Source organism: Danio rerio, chromosome 10, assembly GCF_049306965.1.
Source record: "Danio rerio strain Tuebingen ecotype United States chromosome 10, GRCz12tu, whole genome shotgun sequence".
Lineage (NCBI taxonomy): Eukaryota > Metazoa > Chordata > Actinopteri > Cypriniformes > Danionidae > Danio > Danio rerio.
The window spans coordinates 39250693-39268876 of NC_133185.1; the positions used below are offsets into that span (position 1 = coordinate 39250693).

At 36.3% G+C, this 18184-nt stretch overlaps 2 protein-coding genes across 6 annotated transcripts in view; one reads left to right on the forward strand and one right to left on the reverse strand.

Moving 5' to 3' along the window:
* The window catches only part of stard13a (StAR related lipid transfer domain containing 13a), a 229806-nt gene that overhangs the window by 69620 nt on the left and 142002 nt on the right, over window positions 1–18184 (forward strand). For 2 of the 5 annotated variants that reach the window (XM_073915021.1, XM_073915025.1), the window contains exon 1: window positions 4315–4441. The exons of the other annotated variants lie outside the window; for them this stretch is intronic. The gene's annotated coding sequence lies outside the window, so the exon portion shown is untranslated. Of the gene's footprint in view, window positions 1–4314; window positions 4442–18184 lie in introns of those variants that run through there. 5 annotated transcript variants of the gene reach the window in all.
* pimr167 (Pim proto-oncogene, serine/threonine kinase, related 167) lies at window positions 525–3826 on the reverse strand. Its single transcript, XM_021479423.3, has 7 exons — window positions 3381–3826; window positions 2429–2872; window positions 1976–2070; window positions 1751–1801; window positions 1255–1630; window positions 781–954; window positions 525–694 (listed from the first exon to the last, which is right to left on the reverse strand). Exons 1-7 carry the CDS (start codon window positions 3664–3666, stop codon window positions 594–596), a joined length of 1527 nt encoding a protein of 508 aa, XP_021335098.3. The 5' UTR covers window positions 3667–3826; the 3' UTR covers window positions 525–593.

Here is an 18184-nt window from a genome sequence, read left to right on the forward strand (position 1 = left end):
AAGCGTATGAAATAATGTGGATGATTCAGACTTCTGTACACTGGATAATCCTCATTGTGTCTGCGCAAACTACACTATCAGTATTGATTTGAAGGAATATCACTGAATATTTTGTTTAGGATTGTCATGAGGGCAACAAACACTTAACGACCTTAATAAAACTGGGTGCTCTTATTGTGAAAATGCTGATGTTTTGTATTGAGTCTCACATTCTCATGTTACGACGTTTTTCTGAACAGCTCTGATTTCACAATAAACCATTGGAATATTTATGGATGATTTGCTTATGTCGCAGTGACTGATATGTTTAGGTTTTGGGTCAGCGCTGTACAGCATTCTGAAAAAGTGTATTTCTAAAAGTGCGCCGTAATGACGCCAGTGTCAACTGCAGTGTGTGTTGGAAAGGACTGGATGCTGTTCAAACCTCATGCCAAATTTTTGTCACCCCATACAAAACCAGTTTAAATCCACACAATCTGACAACACTGGGGCTAGATCACAATATAAGCCAAACACAAGTGAGTTCAATAAAATATATCTTTATTACAGACATGTACAAAAATCAAATATACAAAACATTCTGCTAATGTGACTCAGAACTCCAGCATGGACCAGTCGTGGTAAGGCATCTCTTCTAGAGGAATTCTGCACTCTGGATTCTCATGCAGACAAGCCCTCATCATATCACAGCATTCTGTGAAGAAGAAATGGAGAGGTGAGGTTATTGTTATTATTATTATTAAGCTGTTTCACTTAATTGTTCTTTGATGAACATCTCACCTTGAGAGAGGGTAAATTTGGACCAGTCATGTTGGAGGTAGTACAGGTCATACGCTGATGGGAATTCTCCATGGAGCATTGTGAACAGAAGAACCCCAAGAGAATAGACCGTCGCTGGTTTGGCCCGGTAGCATCCTTTTTCATAAAACTCTGGCGGGATGTACGCTTCTGTGCCTGGAGGAGAGACGTTTAGTTTAGCATCATGTTGAATATATATACCAGATGGGCTTCAGCTGTGCTAATTAACCAGCTTTCAATACGTTTATTAATAATGCTTATGCACATTCATAACTAGTGTTGTCAAAAGTATCAACTACCAATCGATACCGACACTCATCACAGTCATATTTGCTGAGCATGTGAACACCAATGGCCAATCAGTGGTGTTTAACAGCGCTCAAATTGACTTGTTAAATGTCAGAATCGATTGGTACCGAAGTCGATACTTTTGACCACACTATTCAAAACACCTACCAGAGAAGATACTGTAGGCTGATTCCATCATGAAGTCTCCACACCCGAAGTCGATCAGCTTGACTTCCAGTGTGTCGGGGTTCACCAGCAGGTTTTGAAGCTTAATATCCCGGTGGAACACCCCGCGGTAACAGCACACGTTGGCCGCATAAACAGCTTGCCTCATGATGGTATGTGCTGTTTTCTCACTGAGGACTCCTCCGCTGACTTCAAGGAATGCCTCCAGGTCCATGCTTGGACTAGGCCGCTCCATCACCATGACATAATGTTTTTCAAAGATCTGCCAGTCCAGAAGCTGAATAATGTTCGAACACCTGGAGCCATCGCTGGCCATGTTTGCCAAGGTGATCTCTAGAGGAAGTGGCTGGTCACATGACTGAAAACAAAATAATAATGTTGGTTTTCAAACAAGGGTTTCTGACCACAGCCTGTGGTCTATAATAAATATAAGACTTTATAAACTGAACACAGCGAACAGAAAGTGTAGTCTACTCACAGAGCTGACATCTTGCATATTTGGGGTCTTCTGGACAAATTTAACTGCCACCTGTTTAAAGGAACAAGCGAACAATTAACATGTGCACGGAGATCATTTCATTCAGTCATAAATCCTGAACAGAGGATTCATTCGTCAGCAGAAATGTCCAAACAATGAAAGCTCTGATGATGTTCTTTAAACAGGGAACTTCATCAGAGGATTTGAGTCTACAAAAATGAATACCTGCAGACCATCCTGTATGCGAATCCCCTCATACACGGAGCCGAAACCTCCTTCACCAAGCTGCTTTCCGAGTTTGTAGCGGCAGCTGATGTCATCTGTTAAAAATGAAGAAAATGTCATTAAATTATAAACCAAATAAAAACACAAACAGTTGAAGTCAGAATTATTGTCAGATTTCAGAACATGATAGTTTTAATAACTCATTTCTAATAACTGATGTTTTTTATCTTTGTCGTGATGACAGTACATCATATTTACTGGATATTTTCAAGATACCTGTGTTCAGCTTAAAGTTCTGAGTACTTAAACTTTATTGCTCTGCATCATTTGGGAAATATTTAAAAAATATTAATAAAAAATCACAGGAGGGCGAATAATTTTGACTTCAACTGTATAATTTTACAAAGTTTGATGAGCCTAAACAAATGTTCTGAACTCCAGCAATAAACTTACTATTGTCCAAGCAGGTCCCATCATCTGCTGTAGACTTCACAGCAGAGTCCTCTTGTGAGACCTGATCCGGTAAAGGGTTTGAGTTTTCATCCAGGGCAGAGTCACAGATGTCATCTGTTATGAGCTGCTGGCTCACTGGAGATTCATTGTCCTCATCGGATGGTGAACTTGGAGGACTATCAAGCTCTTGCTCCAGGCTGTCCTCACTGAGGGAGGATTCAATGTCTTCTGGGAAGTGAAGCTCTGCAGAGTCGTTCTCAATGACCACTGCAGAGTCAAAGCTGTTCATTTCCGGTTTAGAGTCCAAGTCTTCGTCTGCTGGAGCATCAAGAGCTGGAGGTTGGAGAACTTCCAGCTCCAGGTTGCTCACAGCAGTGCAGAAGAATTTAGAGCTACTGATGGGCTCTGCGTGAAGTTCGTGGATCTCCTGCACACATAGCTGATCTAAAGAGAGGAAGAAACATCATTAATATGACTCTACAACTCTTTTTGACAAGATATTTGAACAGTTCATTTGCAGAAACATTACTCAATGTGTTTTTATTGATGATCTTCATGGGTTTTCTGCATTGAATTAGCAAACAAGTAAACTATATATCTAAAGGCAAAGCTCACTGAAATAAAAATCCTAATACAAATAATTCTTATTTTTTCAGTTTTTTTTACACAAAACTACAAATTCTGAAGAAAATTCCTGAAATCAGCAGCCATTAACCTTCATTGTAGGAACACAAAATACTGTGGAAGTCAATGGCTGAAAGCACCTCAAACAGGTTTAAGGAGTAAATTATGACAGAATTGTCTTGTTTATGTGAACTGTGGCTTTAAGAAACTATCTTTCTAAAATGTCTTCCAGTAATGTTAATTTCTGATCTTTAAACACTTATGTGATGTGTTTGGTGTGTTTAACAGTATGCTTTAGTAATTAAAAGTGCTCATAAATCTATTTTACCAACAACAGTAGCTCTTCTTCTGGAAAAACAGGCGAAGAAGATGGGAGACAATTTGAGTTTCCTCTTTTTCTGTCTCCCTGCCTGTTTTCCTGCAGCGACGGCCGGGTCATCGGTCATCAGATGACGGTGATTCTCTGTCGTGCTGCCGGTGGGTTCGAGTGGCTCACACGGTTGTTCGTTCGCACACTTAACACCAAACGCTTTCTTCAGACGGTTAATCAGTTTTGAAAATGCCATTGTATCACTGTACTGTTGAATCGCAGAAAGTACTGAACTACTAGACATCCAAAGAAGCTAATGAGAGTTTCTGCTACGTCAAAAAGCTTTATACTGTCACTAATGATGTCAGAGTTCCACAATTCCATTTGGTATTACGTAGAGACTTTTTAAAACACAACAAACTTCTAATGCAGGCCCGCGCTAGACTGACTGGCTCATTCGCCTTAATGTGCTCACACAGCCACCTGCTTATACACATTTTTTCCAATTATTAATTTAATTTTGCACTTAGGCCTATGTATTTTTTCTGTCATGCACATCTTTTTCTGCGTTTTACTTTTTATTACAATTATTGCCATGTTTATATATATTTATACGTGTGTGTGTGCGTGCGTGCGTGTGTGTGTGTGTGTGTGTGTGTGTGATTCATTTATTTTGAGTTGCTCATTTCGGTTATTTTATATTTTCATTATCAATTATTTATCATTTTTAACAGTATTATTATTATCGTTTATATTATATTTTATATATTATGATTATATAAATTCTTTATTTTTGTGAATTATTTTTAAATGAATAATGCTTCAAATAATAAATTAAAAACAAAAATATGCAACAAAATGAAGTTATCCATGTATTACCTGAAACCGCCAGTAGGTGGTGGTAGGACACTGTCTTAAGTGAATAAGACATTTATTCAGCAACAAAGCAACTGTTGTATTTATGAATAGGTCAAGGATGAATCGACTCTCACAATTTATTTAAATCCACAGATTCATTCGCAAAAAATAACCCACTCTAGCCTAACATATAAGGACTGAACCGATGTGAACGCTAACAGGTAGGAATAATGATCAAATTCTTGTGGATTAAACATCTTTGTTGACATCAATTGCAGTAGATTTTATTAAGTTAACTTACAACAAAAGGTAGGTAATGGTTTTAATTGCGAACTGTACTTATTTTATGTGTGAACATGCTACATGCTAACACCATCACAGCGTTCCAGTCAACTAATTTAGAGCTAACTTACTAACGTTAGTCAACAGTCCCCGCCTTCACTAAGTGAAAAATGCGAATTAAACAATACGCGAATAATTGCGAATAAACAATTACAAATTAAACCAATGAATATTAAAGTCAGTATAATTAGATCTTACGTTTATTGCTGTATGTCACACAGGCTAGTTAGCTAGCGCTAATTAGCAGTTGATGCTAATGCTAACATTGATGCAACTTAATGTAACTGTAATGTAATTAATGTTATATTAACGGTACTGTAACGTTAAACTAATTATTGTTTTACTTAAAAGCTCAATCAAATCTTTAACGTTAACATCAGTCAGATTGATTGCTAATTGAGTGATTCTGTTAATATTACATTTGTTTACCTTAATATTACACTAGATAACCTTAGGAACTATACAGGGAGAGGAATTATTTAGTTTTATATTACAGAAACTCAATATTTATTTTCTATATTTTTGTTAGGCCACAGTTTGAAATGCCATTCTGCAGGCTGAAATGGCATATTTAACACAATTAACCACGGCTTTACTACAAAAAATACAGTCAGGTTTATTTTGTGTGGATAAATGTAAGCTTACTTTAGTAAAACTATGTTTTTGTCTTATTGGCTAAATGGGCTCATGAAAGTGTTTCACATAGAAATGAATAAATAATAATTAATAATAATAATTCCTTACATTTATAAAGCAATTTTTCTGCACACTCAAATTGCTTTACACATTGTGGGTAACATGTTTCCCGAAAGACATTTTGAAATGGAAACAATATTTTTCTTTCCCATTTATATCTTGACCTCTAACCTAGTTTGGTGGCCTCTGAAAATAGTTATAAAGAGACAGGCAAATGCACTGAACATTCTTATATTAAGCAATGTGTTAACCTATTCATTAATTAAAATCAATTCACCAGGGCCGGCCCAAGCCTTCAGGGGGCCCTAAGCAGGATTTTATTTGGGGCCCCTTTGGTGCAAACAATATGATAAATTATCATCAATCCTTGATAATTCCCACACTATAAATTTAAAACACACATTATTGATTTTGTTCGCTGTAGCTGTGTTGCTTACATCATAAAATATATGTTTTAAGACAATTCTAAATATTATTCTGCAGAAACAACTTCCTATTGATCCAACTTTTTATATGACTATTTGCAAAACAAACATACAAACATAGTGACAATAAAGATCATTTCTTTTTTAATTGGATATAAATGTTAATACTGAAAAAAAACCATATTGTATTTTGTAGTTCAAATAACTTAAAACATCTATTTAAATTAAAATCAAACTAAATCAGGAAGCATTTTCTAGACATACTCGCATATAAATCAAATTAATAAATATGTACAAAAAATTTTCAGTTCTCAGAAATAATTCTAAATTAAGTGATTTTTTTTTTGTAAAACAAATTAATCTGCCAATGAGATAAGTAAAATAATCTTATTTAAAACATAAAACAATCTTTTTTTTATTTACCATAATTGTCAGATTATTGAGCTTTTTTTAATGAAAAATTCACATAATTTTGACTAAAAATCTTTCTAGAAAATGTTTATTGGTTTAAGAATTTTTAGATATTTGGACTACAAAATCACACAAAAACTATAAGAAAGAAAATAATTTTGCAGTGTATTACCAACTCTAAATTGTATAAATCAGAAGCTTATTTTTTTTAATCGCCAAGTTCATGAAAAAGCATTTTGCTGCTGTTCCGGGCACTGCTGCTTCAATCACGATATCAAAGATTCTGCGATATATTGACAGGTCACAAGAAAACCAGCCACAATATATCACAATTTTGGTAAATGAAGGGGGAAAATGCATCAAAAATTTATGATGAATTTCTTTTATAAACACGCATTTATAGAATTGCAACAATGTAAAACAAGTGCTCATCTGTCAAACAAGCTTAAAAATGCTGATGTGCAGAGAGCAGTTTCTGACTGAAGAGAGCACATCTCTATCACAGCAGCAAAATCTCAATTTAGTGGAATATGCATTTAAGAAAAAAACTGCCAAAATAGTAATTTATTGCAATTTATATACACTTATTATGACTTAAAGCAATCGTTTGGCACTAAAGCCATGATCCGTCTGCATTAATAAGCGGTATTGTTGCATTACCATCATTAATAAAACCAGTAATAGCAGAACTGTTATTATTACTATAAAAACGTATATTACTGCCTTAGGTCAGTAACAAAGTAAAGTAATAATAAATGTGAATAAATAGCCTAAATGAAAGGAACAAGAGAGACCAAAATCAGCCACCAGGTCTAGTCCCCCTATGGATTTAAAATGCTCCCTCAGTTCTAATATCCTGGCGCCGGGCCTGCTTGTACTGTCTGCTCTTAACTTAAATATCTACATTAAATGACTTAAAACAGCATGTATAACTTAAAAAATAAGAAACATGATAATCTTAGTTGTGTTATAATTAACATAAAACGTATAACTTGTTAATTTTTTTTGCAGTGTAGTAAAGGTATGCAGTTTGGCTGAATTTGTCTTGACATGCTGTTTGGCAGAAATTTACTCACTGCAAGATCTTTTTTATCAGTTCACAAAGCCATTGGTAGCCATAAACCAATGCAGTTCTGTTTATCCTATAGTAGTTATATTTTTGGAGATGCTATGTTAATATTGCGCCAGTAGATGGCAGTAACAGCTTCTGTATGGCATATGGATGCTTGCACCTTTTGGCCTTTAATATTAAAGGCTGCATTTAATTAAGCAAAAGGGACAGTGGAGACGTTTCAAATGGTCCAGAAAGAAAACAAAAGTGCTCTTTTAAACTTTAAAAAATAATAATAATTATCATTTCTGATGCATCATATCACACTGAAGCTCCAAAATAGGAATAAATACATAAAAATAAATTAAAGTAGTTTTAAATTGGGATAATATTTCACAATTATACTGTGTTTTTAACTAAATAATAATGCTTTGACAAGACTAAAGACTTCTTAAATGTAACAAGAGCAATCCTGCTTATCCCAATCATTTGAGCAGTAATGTAAACCATCCATTCATGGATGCTAAATGTGCATCTTATTCTGTGTCCGATTAAAAATGAAGCATGTAATGTATGTTGTGTTGTACAGGTAAAGCGGTTCAGGAAACATAAGAGTGTTTGTCAGTTTGGTGAGCGTAATCAGATTCCAGGCAGTTGTGGCGTTCATATTTCCCAGCATGCATAGCACATTGCTATCAATTCTGAGGAGGCACGTCTTGCTTTTAGCTTTGCTGTCAGTCTCTTTCCTGTCAGCACAGTTTACAGACACTTTAAAACCCCGAAAGAGTTTTATTTATAGCTCTGCGTTGTGAGCTCATACTACTATCTGTTCATTCATTTATCTATTGCTTGTATTTGTCCGTCTATCCATCAACTCTTCATATTGTTTTTAGTGCAGATAAATATAAATCATGATTAATTGCATCCAAAATTATTATTATTATTTTTTTACATAGTGTTTGCGTTTGTATTTTTTATAGATTTATTATATGTGATACAAACACATACATAATATAAATAATTTGTATCATATTCGTATCTCTTTTATTTCTAAAAATAAAATAAAAATTCTCACATGTATGTATATGCATGCATGTTGTGTGTACTGTATATACTCACCAGCCACTTTGTTAGGTACACCTTACTAGTACCAGGTTGGAGCCCTTTTACCATCAGTACTGCCTGAATTGTTTGTGGAATAGATTCAACAAGGTACTGGAAATATTCCTCAGAAAGTTTGCTGCATATTGACGTGATGTAGCTTCAAGCAGTTGCTGCAGATTTGTCGGCTGCACATCCATGATGCTAATCTCCAGTTCCACCATATCCCAAAGATGCTCTATTGGATTGAGCTCTGGTGTCTGTGGAGGCCATTTGAGTACAGTGAACTCATTGTCATGTTCAAGAAACCAGTCTGAGATGATTCGCGCTTTATGAAATGGTGCATTATCCTGCTGGAAGTAGCTATCAGAAGATGGGTACACTGTGGTCATAAAGGGATGGACATGGTCAGCAACAATACTCAGGTAGGCTGTGGCGTTGACGCTCAATTGGTACTAATGGGCCCAAAGTGTGCCAAGAAAATATCCCGCACCATTACACCACCACCACCAGCCTGAACTGTTTTTACAAGGCAGGATGGATCCATACTTTCATGTTGTTGATGCCAAATTCTGCCCCTACCATCCGAATGTTGCAGCAGAAATCGAGACTTATCAGACCAGGCAACTATTTTTAAATCTTCTATTGTCCAATTTTGGTGAGCCTGTACCAATTGTTGCCTCAGTTTCCTGTTCTTAGCTGAACGGAGTGGCACCTGGTGTGGTCTTCTGTTGCCATAGGTCATCCGCCTCAAGGTTGGATGTGTTGTGTGTTCAGAGATGCTCTTCTGCATAAATCAGTTGTAACGAGTGGTTATTTGAGTTACTGTTGCTGTTCTATCAGCTGGAACCAGCCTGGCCATTCTCCTCTGACCTCTGGCATCAACAAGGCATTTGTGCAGTGAACTACCGCTCACTGGATATTTTCTCTTTTTCAGATCATTCTCTGTAAACCCTAGAGATGTTTGTACGTGAAAATCCCAGTAGATCAGCAGTTTCTGAAATACTCAGACCAGCCCGTCTGGCACCAACAACCATGCCACGCTCAAAAACACTTAAATCACCTTTCCTCCTCATTCTGATGCTTAATTGAAACTGCAGCAGATCGTCTTAACCATGTTTACATGTCTAATTGCATCGAGTACTTGCCATGTAATCGGCTGATTACAAATTTGCGTTAACAAGCAATTGGACACACACACACACACACACACACACACACACACACACACACACACACAGTAAAAATAAATAGCGCTCACACTTATTATATATAAAATTGTTTTGATTAATTGGCATTAATCTTTGCCCAGCACTAATTCATCCATCCATCCATCCATCCATCCATCCATTTCTCCATCCATCAATCTATTGTTCTGTCTTATTGCTCTTTATCAATTCCATCGGTGGCTATAGTTTTATCTATTCATTCATCCAATGTATTTTTTAACCCATATTTATTGAATTCACATTAAATTAAACTTAAATATCCATGAAAGGAATTATTATGAAATGAGAAAGAAAAAGATTCATTGATAGGCGTAGAGAGGAAAAGAAAATGAGAATGTTTTGAGGGTATGGCCGGATTTAACACCAGGATCATCAACAGCCTGGACACCTCCAGCAAATCAACAAATTGCTTTGTGCCGTGGAACTCAAATCTGTCACAGGCTGTTTAGTGGTTGTACACGCATAGGGGTCTCTTTGAGCAACTTCTGGGTCTTTAAACAAAAAGAAATCTTCAGTAATGCCCACAATTAGATTAAATTCTCATTTTGTGCCTAATGGCGAAGCCACTTCCTGTTATTTTGCAACCTCAAATCTCTAAATTCCCAAACACAGCTCTAGTGTGTGTGTGTGAGGCTATTTTTTGCTCTCCTGAGGCTGGGGGAGTGTGGGGAACAGAGTGATGGAATGTCTTCAGCTATGAATTGCAGCGAGTCACACAGAGAGAGAGACATACACCGACAGACAGACAGACACATTCACGCAGACAAGCATACACTGCAGTGCTTTCAGCATTCATTAAATGTTCATGTGGCTGCAAAGCATGGAGAAATCGTAGAGATCTCTACTCGCAATTCATTGGCTAGATCGTTTGAAACATAATGCAGCATCCAGCAAGCTGATTTAGTTAAACTTATTTTTTTTACTATTAAAAAAACAGTTAACTTAGAAGAAAGATCAAGGTTACTTACCTGTTGAGGGTAAAATATCACAAATGGTAAAGTTTTATATGCATTTATCTACAATAAAAAATGTTGCGTTACTTACCCCAGGGGTTCCCAAACATTTCAGCCCGATACCCTCAAAATAACAATGCCAGTGGCTCATGACCCCCTCCATTATTTTTGGAGGTGAAAATACTGTAAATATACAATTGTTGCACACACAACAATAGGCCTATATGAGAAGACCTGGATTAAGAAGGCCCCTGGGCACAATGTCTTGTTGGCCCCCTACCTGGCTGCTATAGTTGAAGTAAAAAATAAGATTATATAATATTTTTTTAAACAAAAAAATGAATCTATAATGTACTGCCTGCATTTTTTTTAAATAAATGATATACAGTACATATATTTCTAGTCTACAAACATTTAACTTATTTTTAAAGCATTTAAAGCACACTTTGAAAAACAAAATATTAATACTAGTGAAAATAAATGGATTTTAATATACTTAAGTTCACTAAAGCAAGACTACAATTATATTTAAGGGTTTTTTAATGTATAACTTCTATAAACTTATAATGCATATGATTTGGATGTAACACCTCTCCAATCCAGTTCTATGAGTCCTCTATAATACACACACTTATTAATGATTCCTACTTGTCTTCCTTGAGATGAAGAGTAGGAAAATGTCTAAATCTGAAATGTTTTCAGTCACTGGATTCCAACCGGGTTCATGATCGATCGCATCAAAACCTGTTGCCATGCGCTTTACGAGCTACGCCACTCACGCTGCTGTCTGTTGCGCTTTTTACTTATGTTGTCTCTGTCAATCAAACGGTGATGGAATACTCAACTAGCTTATTTCAATGAGGTGCGCTATTTGCACTTAACCTAGATAGACACTCCAAAATCAGCATTTTTCTCCCCTCGCAGGGGCCCCAAGTATGGGCCCCTGGCCTGTGCCCATAATGCTCATTGGTTAATCCGGGCCTGTATATAAGCACAAGCAAAACAAGTGCAACAGTCTAACAACCAAATAATTTCTTTTGTAGCCATCTTTCATTCGTTTTTTTTATTTTATTTAATATTAACTTCACCTGATGAGTCTGGTGGACACAATGCTTAAAGCACAAGTCTATTCTTGGTTTAATTTTTGAGACCACCACTTGGAGATCATCCTCCATATTCAGTTGTGGTCTGTATTTATGTTTAATGTATTTGAGTGCCATGAAGTTTAACCTGGTGCCATAAAATCAATCTACTGCAGCTGGTAATTCTAATTGTTTAGTAAAATTTATTTGACCTTTGGAAATCAACCATGACCCCCACTTAGGGAACCATTGACGCTAATATATCTCTTTCAAACATTTAATGATAATACCATTTTTTATACAGACAGAACTTCTGCAAATTGTGTGTATTTTTAGACTGTTCAATAGGCTGTTTGGATGCTGATGTTTTTGGATCTTGTAAAATAGCAACTCTTAGTAGTACCCTCGCGATTTTGAAGATTTCTGATATGTGAAATTTCATGTACACAAACAAGATTCATAGTCAGAGTAATAGCATGGAATAGCCAAATACTGTATATATTCAGTGCTCAGCATAACTGAGTACACCCCATTTTGAAAATAAATATTTTGATCTATTTCTCTGTGAATATAGGCTATATATTTTATTGCATTTGAACAAAACAGATTTATTCATTCATTCATTCATTTTCTTGTCGGCTTAGTCCCTTTATTAATCCAGGGTCACCACAGTGGAATGAACCGCCAACTTATCTAGCAAGTTTTTACGCAGCGGATGCCCTTCCAGCCGCAACCCATCTCTGGGAAACATCCACACACAGATTCACGCACAGGGAGATGCAGGGAGAACATGCAAACTCCACACAGAAACGCCAACTGAGCCGAGGTTCGAACCAGCAACCTTCTTGCTGTGAGGCGACAGCACTACCTACTGCGCCACTGCCTCGCCCCTAACAGATTTATTAACTGGGTATATTTATAAAATAATATTTTAGTCACCAAACAGAAATAGAAAGATAATGCATTTCAATTCATACAAGTTATTGCAAAAACCTTTTGCTCTTTAAAAAAAAAAATGTAATAGTTTTCATTAACATATAATTATAAATTTGGACTACTAATTTTTGAACTGTTATTATACGTTATTTTGTTAGATTAGCTCCAGATTTGGCCTCAGTACATCAATCTACTGTTTATGCAAAAATATAATATTGTAAACCTTCCTATAGAAAATATGAATTTAAATAAATGATGCATGAGGAATGTACTCAAATATGCTGAGTACTGTATATAGGCCATTATGTGTTAACTACCTGACAAAAGTCTTGTTTGGAAAAATGGCAGAAGGTAGATTTTTCCGATGAACTTCATCCCAATCATCATAAATACTGCAGATGACCTATTGGACCTATTGTGCCTATCTGCATGGGCACAAGATTCTCATAGAAAACAGGCAAGTTTGGTAAAGGAGAAATCATGGTTTGGGGTTACAATCAGTATGGGAGTGTGTGAGAGATCTGCAGAGTGGATAGCAACATCAACAACCTGAGGTATCAAGACATTTGTGCTGCCCTTTACATTACAAACCACAGGAAAGGGCAAATTCTTCAGCAGGATAGCGCTCCTTATCATACTTCAGCCTTCATATTAAAGTTCCTGAAAGCAAAGAAGTTCAAGGTGCTCCAGGGTTGGCCAGCCCAGTCCCCAGACATGAACATTATTGAGGATATTCCTGCAAGAACGCTTTCGTTGCAATTCCAGATGACTTTGATTATAAGTTATTTGAGTCATTGCAGAGATGTATGGATGTAGTCCCCCAAGCTCATGGCAGTCAGACACATTAATACTATTAATTCTTTTTCCACTGCACCATCACTTTATTTTCTATACTGTACAATATTTCTGTTAAGTGACGAGACTTTTGTCTAAGCAAAGTCAGACCTTACTGTCCTAATTAAATAATTAAAAATCAAGGCATGATCATATTTTATTTTGGTCAAATAAGTGTAATCTAGAGGCCTTAGCCTTTCATATAAGCCACTTCTGATACTAAATGATCAACTAGAAGTCAAGTTTGTTGTTCCTAAATCTTGGATAGATAGTGTAAGTGGTCCACCAATCTTAAATAGACCTAATAGTTTACCTATCATATAGGTAAACGCATGTATAAACATCTGTATCGGCAATTGAAATTTATACATACATACATATATATATATATATACATACATACATATATATATATATATATATATATATATATATATATATATATATATATATATATATATATATATATATATATATAATGCTTGCGGCTGCCCATCAGTGTCGAGGTCTAGTCCTAATTTGTTTAAATGGCTGCCAAGGAGGAAATTATGAATTCCAATCCTACTATTAACAACAAAACTACAAATGGTACTAATGCTCTTGGTTATTTTCACCGTATTTGTGTACTGTATCTTCACGTTGACGGAATTACTGAGCACTAGTGAATAATAAAGCATAGTGGATAAATGATTTAGCATAGAACAGGTCATGTAGCGCCACATGATGCATCTTTGCATTCTATATGGGCAAACCCCTAGTGTGAAGAGCATGGTGTAAATGTAATTACTGACACCAGCTCAGCACACTGTACCAGACGATGTGCAGTCATACTGCAGTGCTGGAATGTGTTTCCATGTGCGTAGACAGCATCCCCCAATTAATTTAATATTGCATTAATTAGGGATAATTGTTTTGGAGAAAACCTGCGGTAATTTTTCCATGGTAAAATCCTCTGTTTCGGTATTGGTTGATGGAATCTGCCATCTGGCCCCCAGCTGAAACCTCTGAAATTACTGCTATAGGCTCCTATAGTGCACACACACACTGGGTTGTTTTATGAAACAAACAAAAAACACTTTTAAAAGGCCCATCTACATTTTTAAGGAACAACATGCACCGTTTAAAACTTTGGAGGCAGTTGTTGCAAAAAATAATACTTACAATAAGCATGGATGCAAAACTAAAGTGACCAATCAATGCCATTTTAGTTTCACAAAAGCAGCAACTCTCTATATATAGTATTTTAAACATAAAGTTCATGCCATAACTACTCCATGTTCACAATGGCATCATCCTTTAAAATTCATCAAGTAATTCTGATATACAGTAAAGGATCTCCAATTAGTTAGGGATCATGCAACAGTGAATATGGAGTGACTTGTTCTTTTTCCATTGTAAAACAACAGTTTGTACCTTCTGGACAAAGCAAAGGTGTGTTCACACTAGAGATGCGTGGATCAGCTGAAATGTCACCCGAGTCCTCGGCCTCATACTAATCTTCCACCTGCCATTCCACGTATAGTTTTAACTGCTCTCTATCCACACCCGATCGTCACTTTAATATCTCTAATTCTTTGTTTTAAGCATTATGATACACTGTAAAAAAAAATGCAGGGTTCCACACAATTCTTTCATGTTGACCCAACACAAATAATTAAGTTAACTTAACACTTTTAACAAATTTATGTGAATTAAACATAAAAAAAATTAAGTTGTCCCAATGAAATCACAAGAATTGTGTTGTTTCAGCTCATTTTAATTACATCGTTTGAACAAGCAAAAAAAAATATTTATTTGAGTGTATTTCAGTGTGGATCGTTCGTAATTAACAGCAGATATAGTGAGCTGATCTGCACATCTCTGATAGTAAAATAATACGCTACTCGTAAGCTTTTAAATTAACATTTATTCATAAAAACAAAACTTTGTTACAGCAAAAAAGATAACAAAAACAGTGTCACTTCAGCCTTAATGCCAGCTATGTTATGCTTTCGATTTAGCATGATGTTTCGTATTTAAGGTACTGGTCTTGTGGCTTTCATATACATACAGTACAGCGCTTTACAGCCATTGCATATTACATACCAGCACTTGATTCCTCGTTAACCCCTTCGCAAAATTGCTCCCACATGGCACTTTGCTTTCCTTTCTTTTGTTTTGTTTTTAAATCTCCATTTTTAAGTTTCTCTTAGATCCGTTTCGTCTCCATTTTTGCTTTAACAAATGAAGCTCCACCATGTGTGCATTCTTTTTTTTTTTCAATTAGTGCTTGTTTGCCTGATTTGCCTGAAACACATTTGTATGTTACAGATTGTACTTTTTTATTGCTCAACCCGCCTGACCTGCAGATTATCCACCGCGATATAATCGTCATTAACCATGCTGTTGTGCTAAGTTCCCTCATTAAAGGGTCTCAATAAGTGGTATGGTGTGGTTCACTATTTTGGTAATTTTGACAGTGAAAATTGAAGTGAATGCGTATGTACCAAACCATAATGGTCAGTAGAAATAACAGAGCAGTCACACCAGAATTGAAATCAAAGCAAGTGTGAACACACTAAAGCTATGGTCACAGTAGAGTTTGAGCTTGTCGTACGTCGCTGCAAAAGGGGGCAGGATTAAACAAGATTAGTCATCACAAAAGGCAAGCGACTGCTCCATATTTTACATTTCTGTACAGAGAGGTCATGTTTTGTTCTACTATTGGTTTCACAAAATTACGTGATGGGATTTCACAGGTCAGGGTTCACTAAGCTTGAATGCTACACAGGGACATGCGAAACTTGTCGCACGAGCTTGCGTTTCTGGTCTGCTGCTATTAAATGCATGTGAATGGAAGTCTATGGGGTGAAATGCAGTGTGATCGCAGCTTAAACCAGTGTTTCTCAACCACGTTCCTTAATTGAGTTTGATACCGCATGTCGAATGGAAAGAAAAAAATGTGGGATCTGTGTATGTGTAACCACGTGTGAGTGACGCTCACAACAGAAGGTAGGATCCAAATGCAGGTTTATTCAGCGTCAGGCAAGCAGTGGTCATACAGGTGCAAACGGATATATACTATATATAGACAGTCCAGAATCGTAGTCAGATAAACAGGCAAAAGGTCGTAAGGCAGGCGGCTAATCAGGAGAACAAGGAAAACAAGGCTAAGGTCTAACACGGAGAAACAAGTCAGGGAAACGCGTTGTAATGTCACAAAATGCGAACAAGACTCGGCACCCAGGGTGAGTGAATGAGTGGTTTATGTATAGTGTGTTATCAGTCTCTGACAGGGTTCAGCTGGTGAGTGCAATCAAGTTAGATGAATGAGCAGGCGTGCTTGTCTGGGAGAAGTGCATGTATGAATGTGTAGTCCTGGGGAATGCGGAAGTGTAGTCCTGAGAGTTCATGTGAGAACCAGCGATCTCTGGAGAGTGATCGCTGGTTGTGTGACAGTATGCATATCAGTGGCCAAGACTTCTGACTGACTATAGACCCTTTTCAGCAGAAAAAATCCTTGACAGACAATCTCTTTATTTAAAAAGTATGAGCATATATATTTATGTATATATTCTATCATCTTTGGATCACACTACAAAAAACGAATTGCCGAGGCATTTGTGATGCGGTGTCTATGGAGGCAGGACAGTAAATTTGACATTGTTTTTTCTTCTGGCTGCCGTTATCAGTCGCACTTAGGGTTGTAACAATATACCGTTATGATGGTCTACCACGATTTGAACGTGCACGATTATCATACCATGAACAATTGCATATCAACGGTTTTAACCCTTAAAGACCGAGACAGCCGCCCGCGGCTAAAAATAAGTATTGCTTTTAGATGTTTAATAACTTTTGATCCGCTGATCCCATTCATACAATTCAAAGATTGGCATTGCAGACAACCATATCCAAATCCATATCCACAGACAACCATATCCATGCTGGCACATAAAACCTAAGGATGTTCCATATTGAATCTAGTTTCGTTATGTAACTTTATAGTATAGTAAATATTTATATCTATTTTTTTACTGAGGATTTGCACCATGTTTATTTGGACTTTGACACATTATTTCTTATTTTCTTATTTTTTTATTTGTTCATTGTACAAGTGGACACATTCTCTCACCTCAGCGGTCAAGATTAAGTCCTGAAAATCTCAACATGCTTACATTTCTTCATCACAACCTAGACTGAAAAAACAACGCTTTAAATACATGTTTACAGCCATAAACTTGGTATTGCACTTTTGGTCTCCCATTTATCCTGCTTATGAGGAAGGACAGTTTAAGTTTATTTTTGTCTAATCTTAAAAGACCTTGCTTGTTTATTCCTTCTAATTTAATTTATTAAAATGGGAAATTTTTCAGTTTATTTTTATAAAAGACTTCTATAGTTCTATTAAAATGGTTCTTTCAAAAGTTTGTTGAAATAAAACCTTTGTTCAGTCAGAAAACGTGTTCTTATTCTTTTCAGGGTCTTTGCTATGAGAATTACTATTTAATACCGTATACCGCGAAACCGTCAAACCGTGGTATTGTTTTAGACGATTATCATACCGTAAAAAATTCATACCGTTACAACCCTAGTCGCACTATTTTTTCCCTTTTTCTTAAAGTCTTGATAACTCAATTGTGGATTTTTTCTTAATAGGAAATTAGGAACACAAATAGCATTGTAAAAAATCTCTTTGTTGCACTCTTTTATTCACTGCGCTCTAAGTTTCTACAACTTTGATGGCTTACAGAAAAACCTATAGATGTGAAAAAGATCCATTAGCGCAGTGACTCCAGTCGGTGTGGAGGGACAGTGACAGTGTTTTTGGGGTTTCTACATTAATGCACTCATAGACCCATCACAGTATTAAGACATGAAACTGGGTCTGATCCAAGCCGGACATTCCTCCAGTCCAGCAGGAA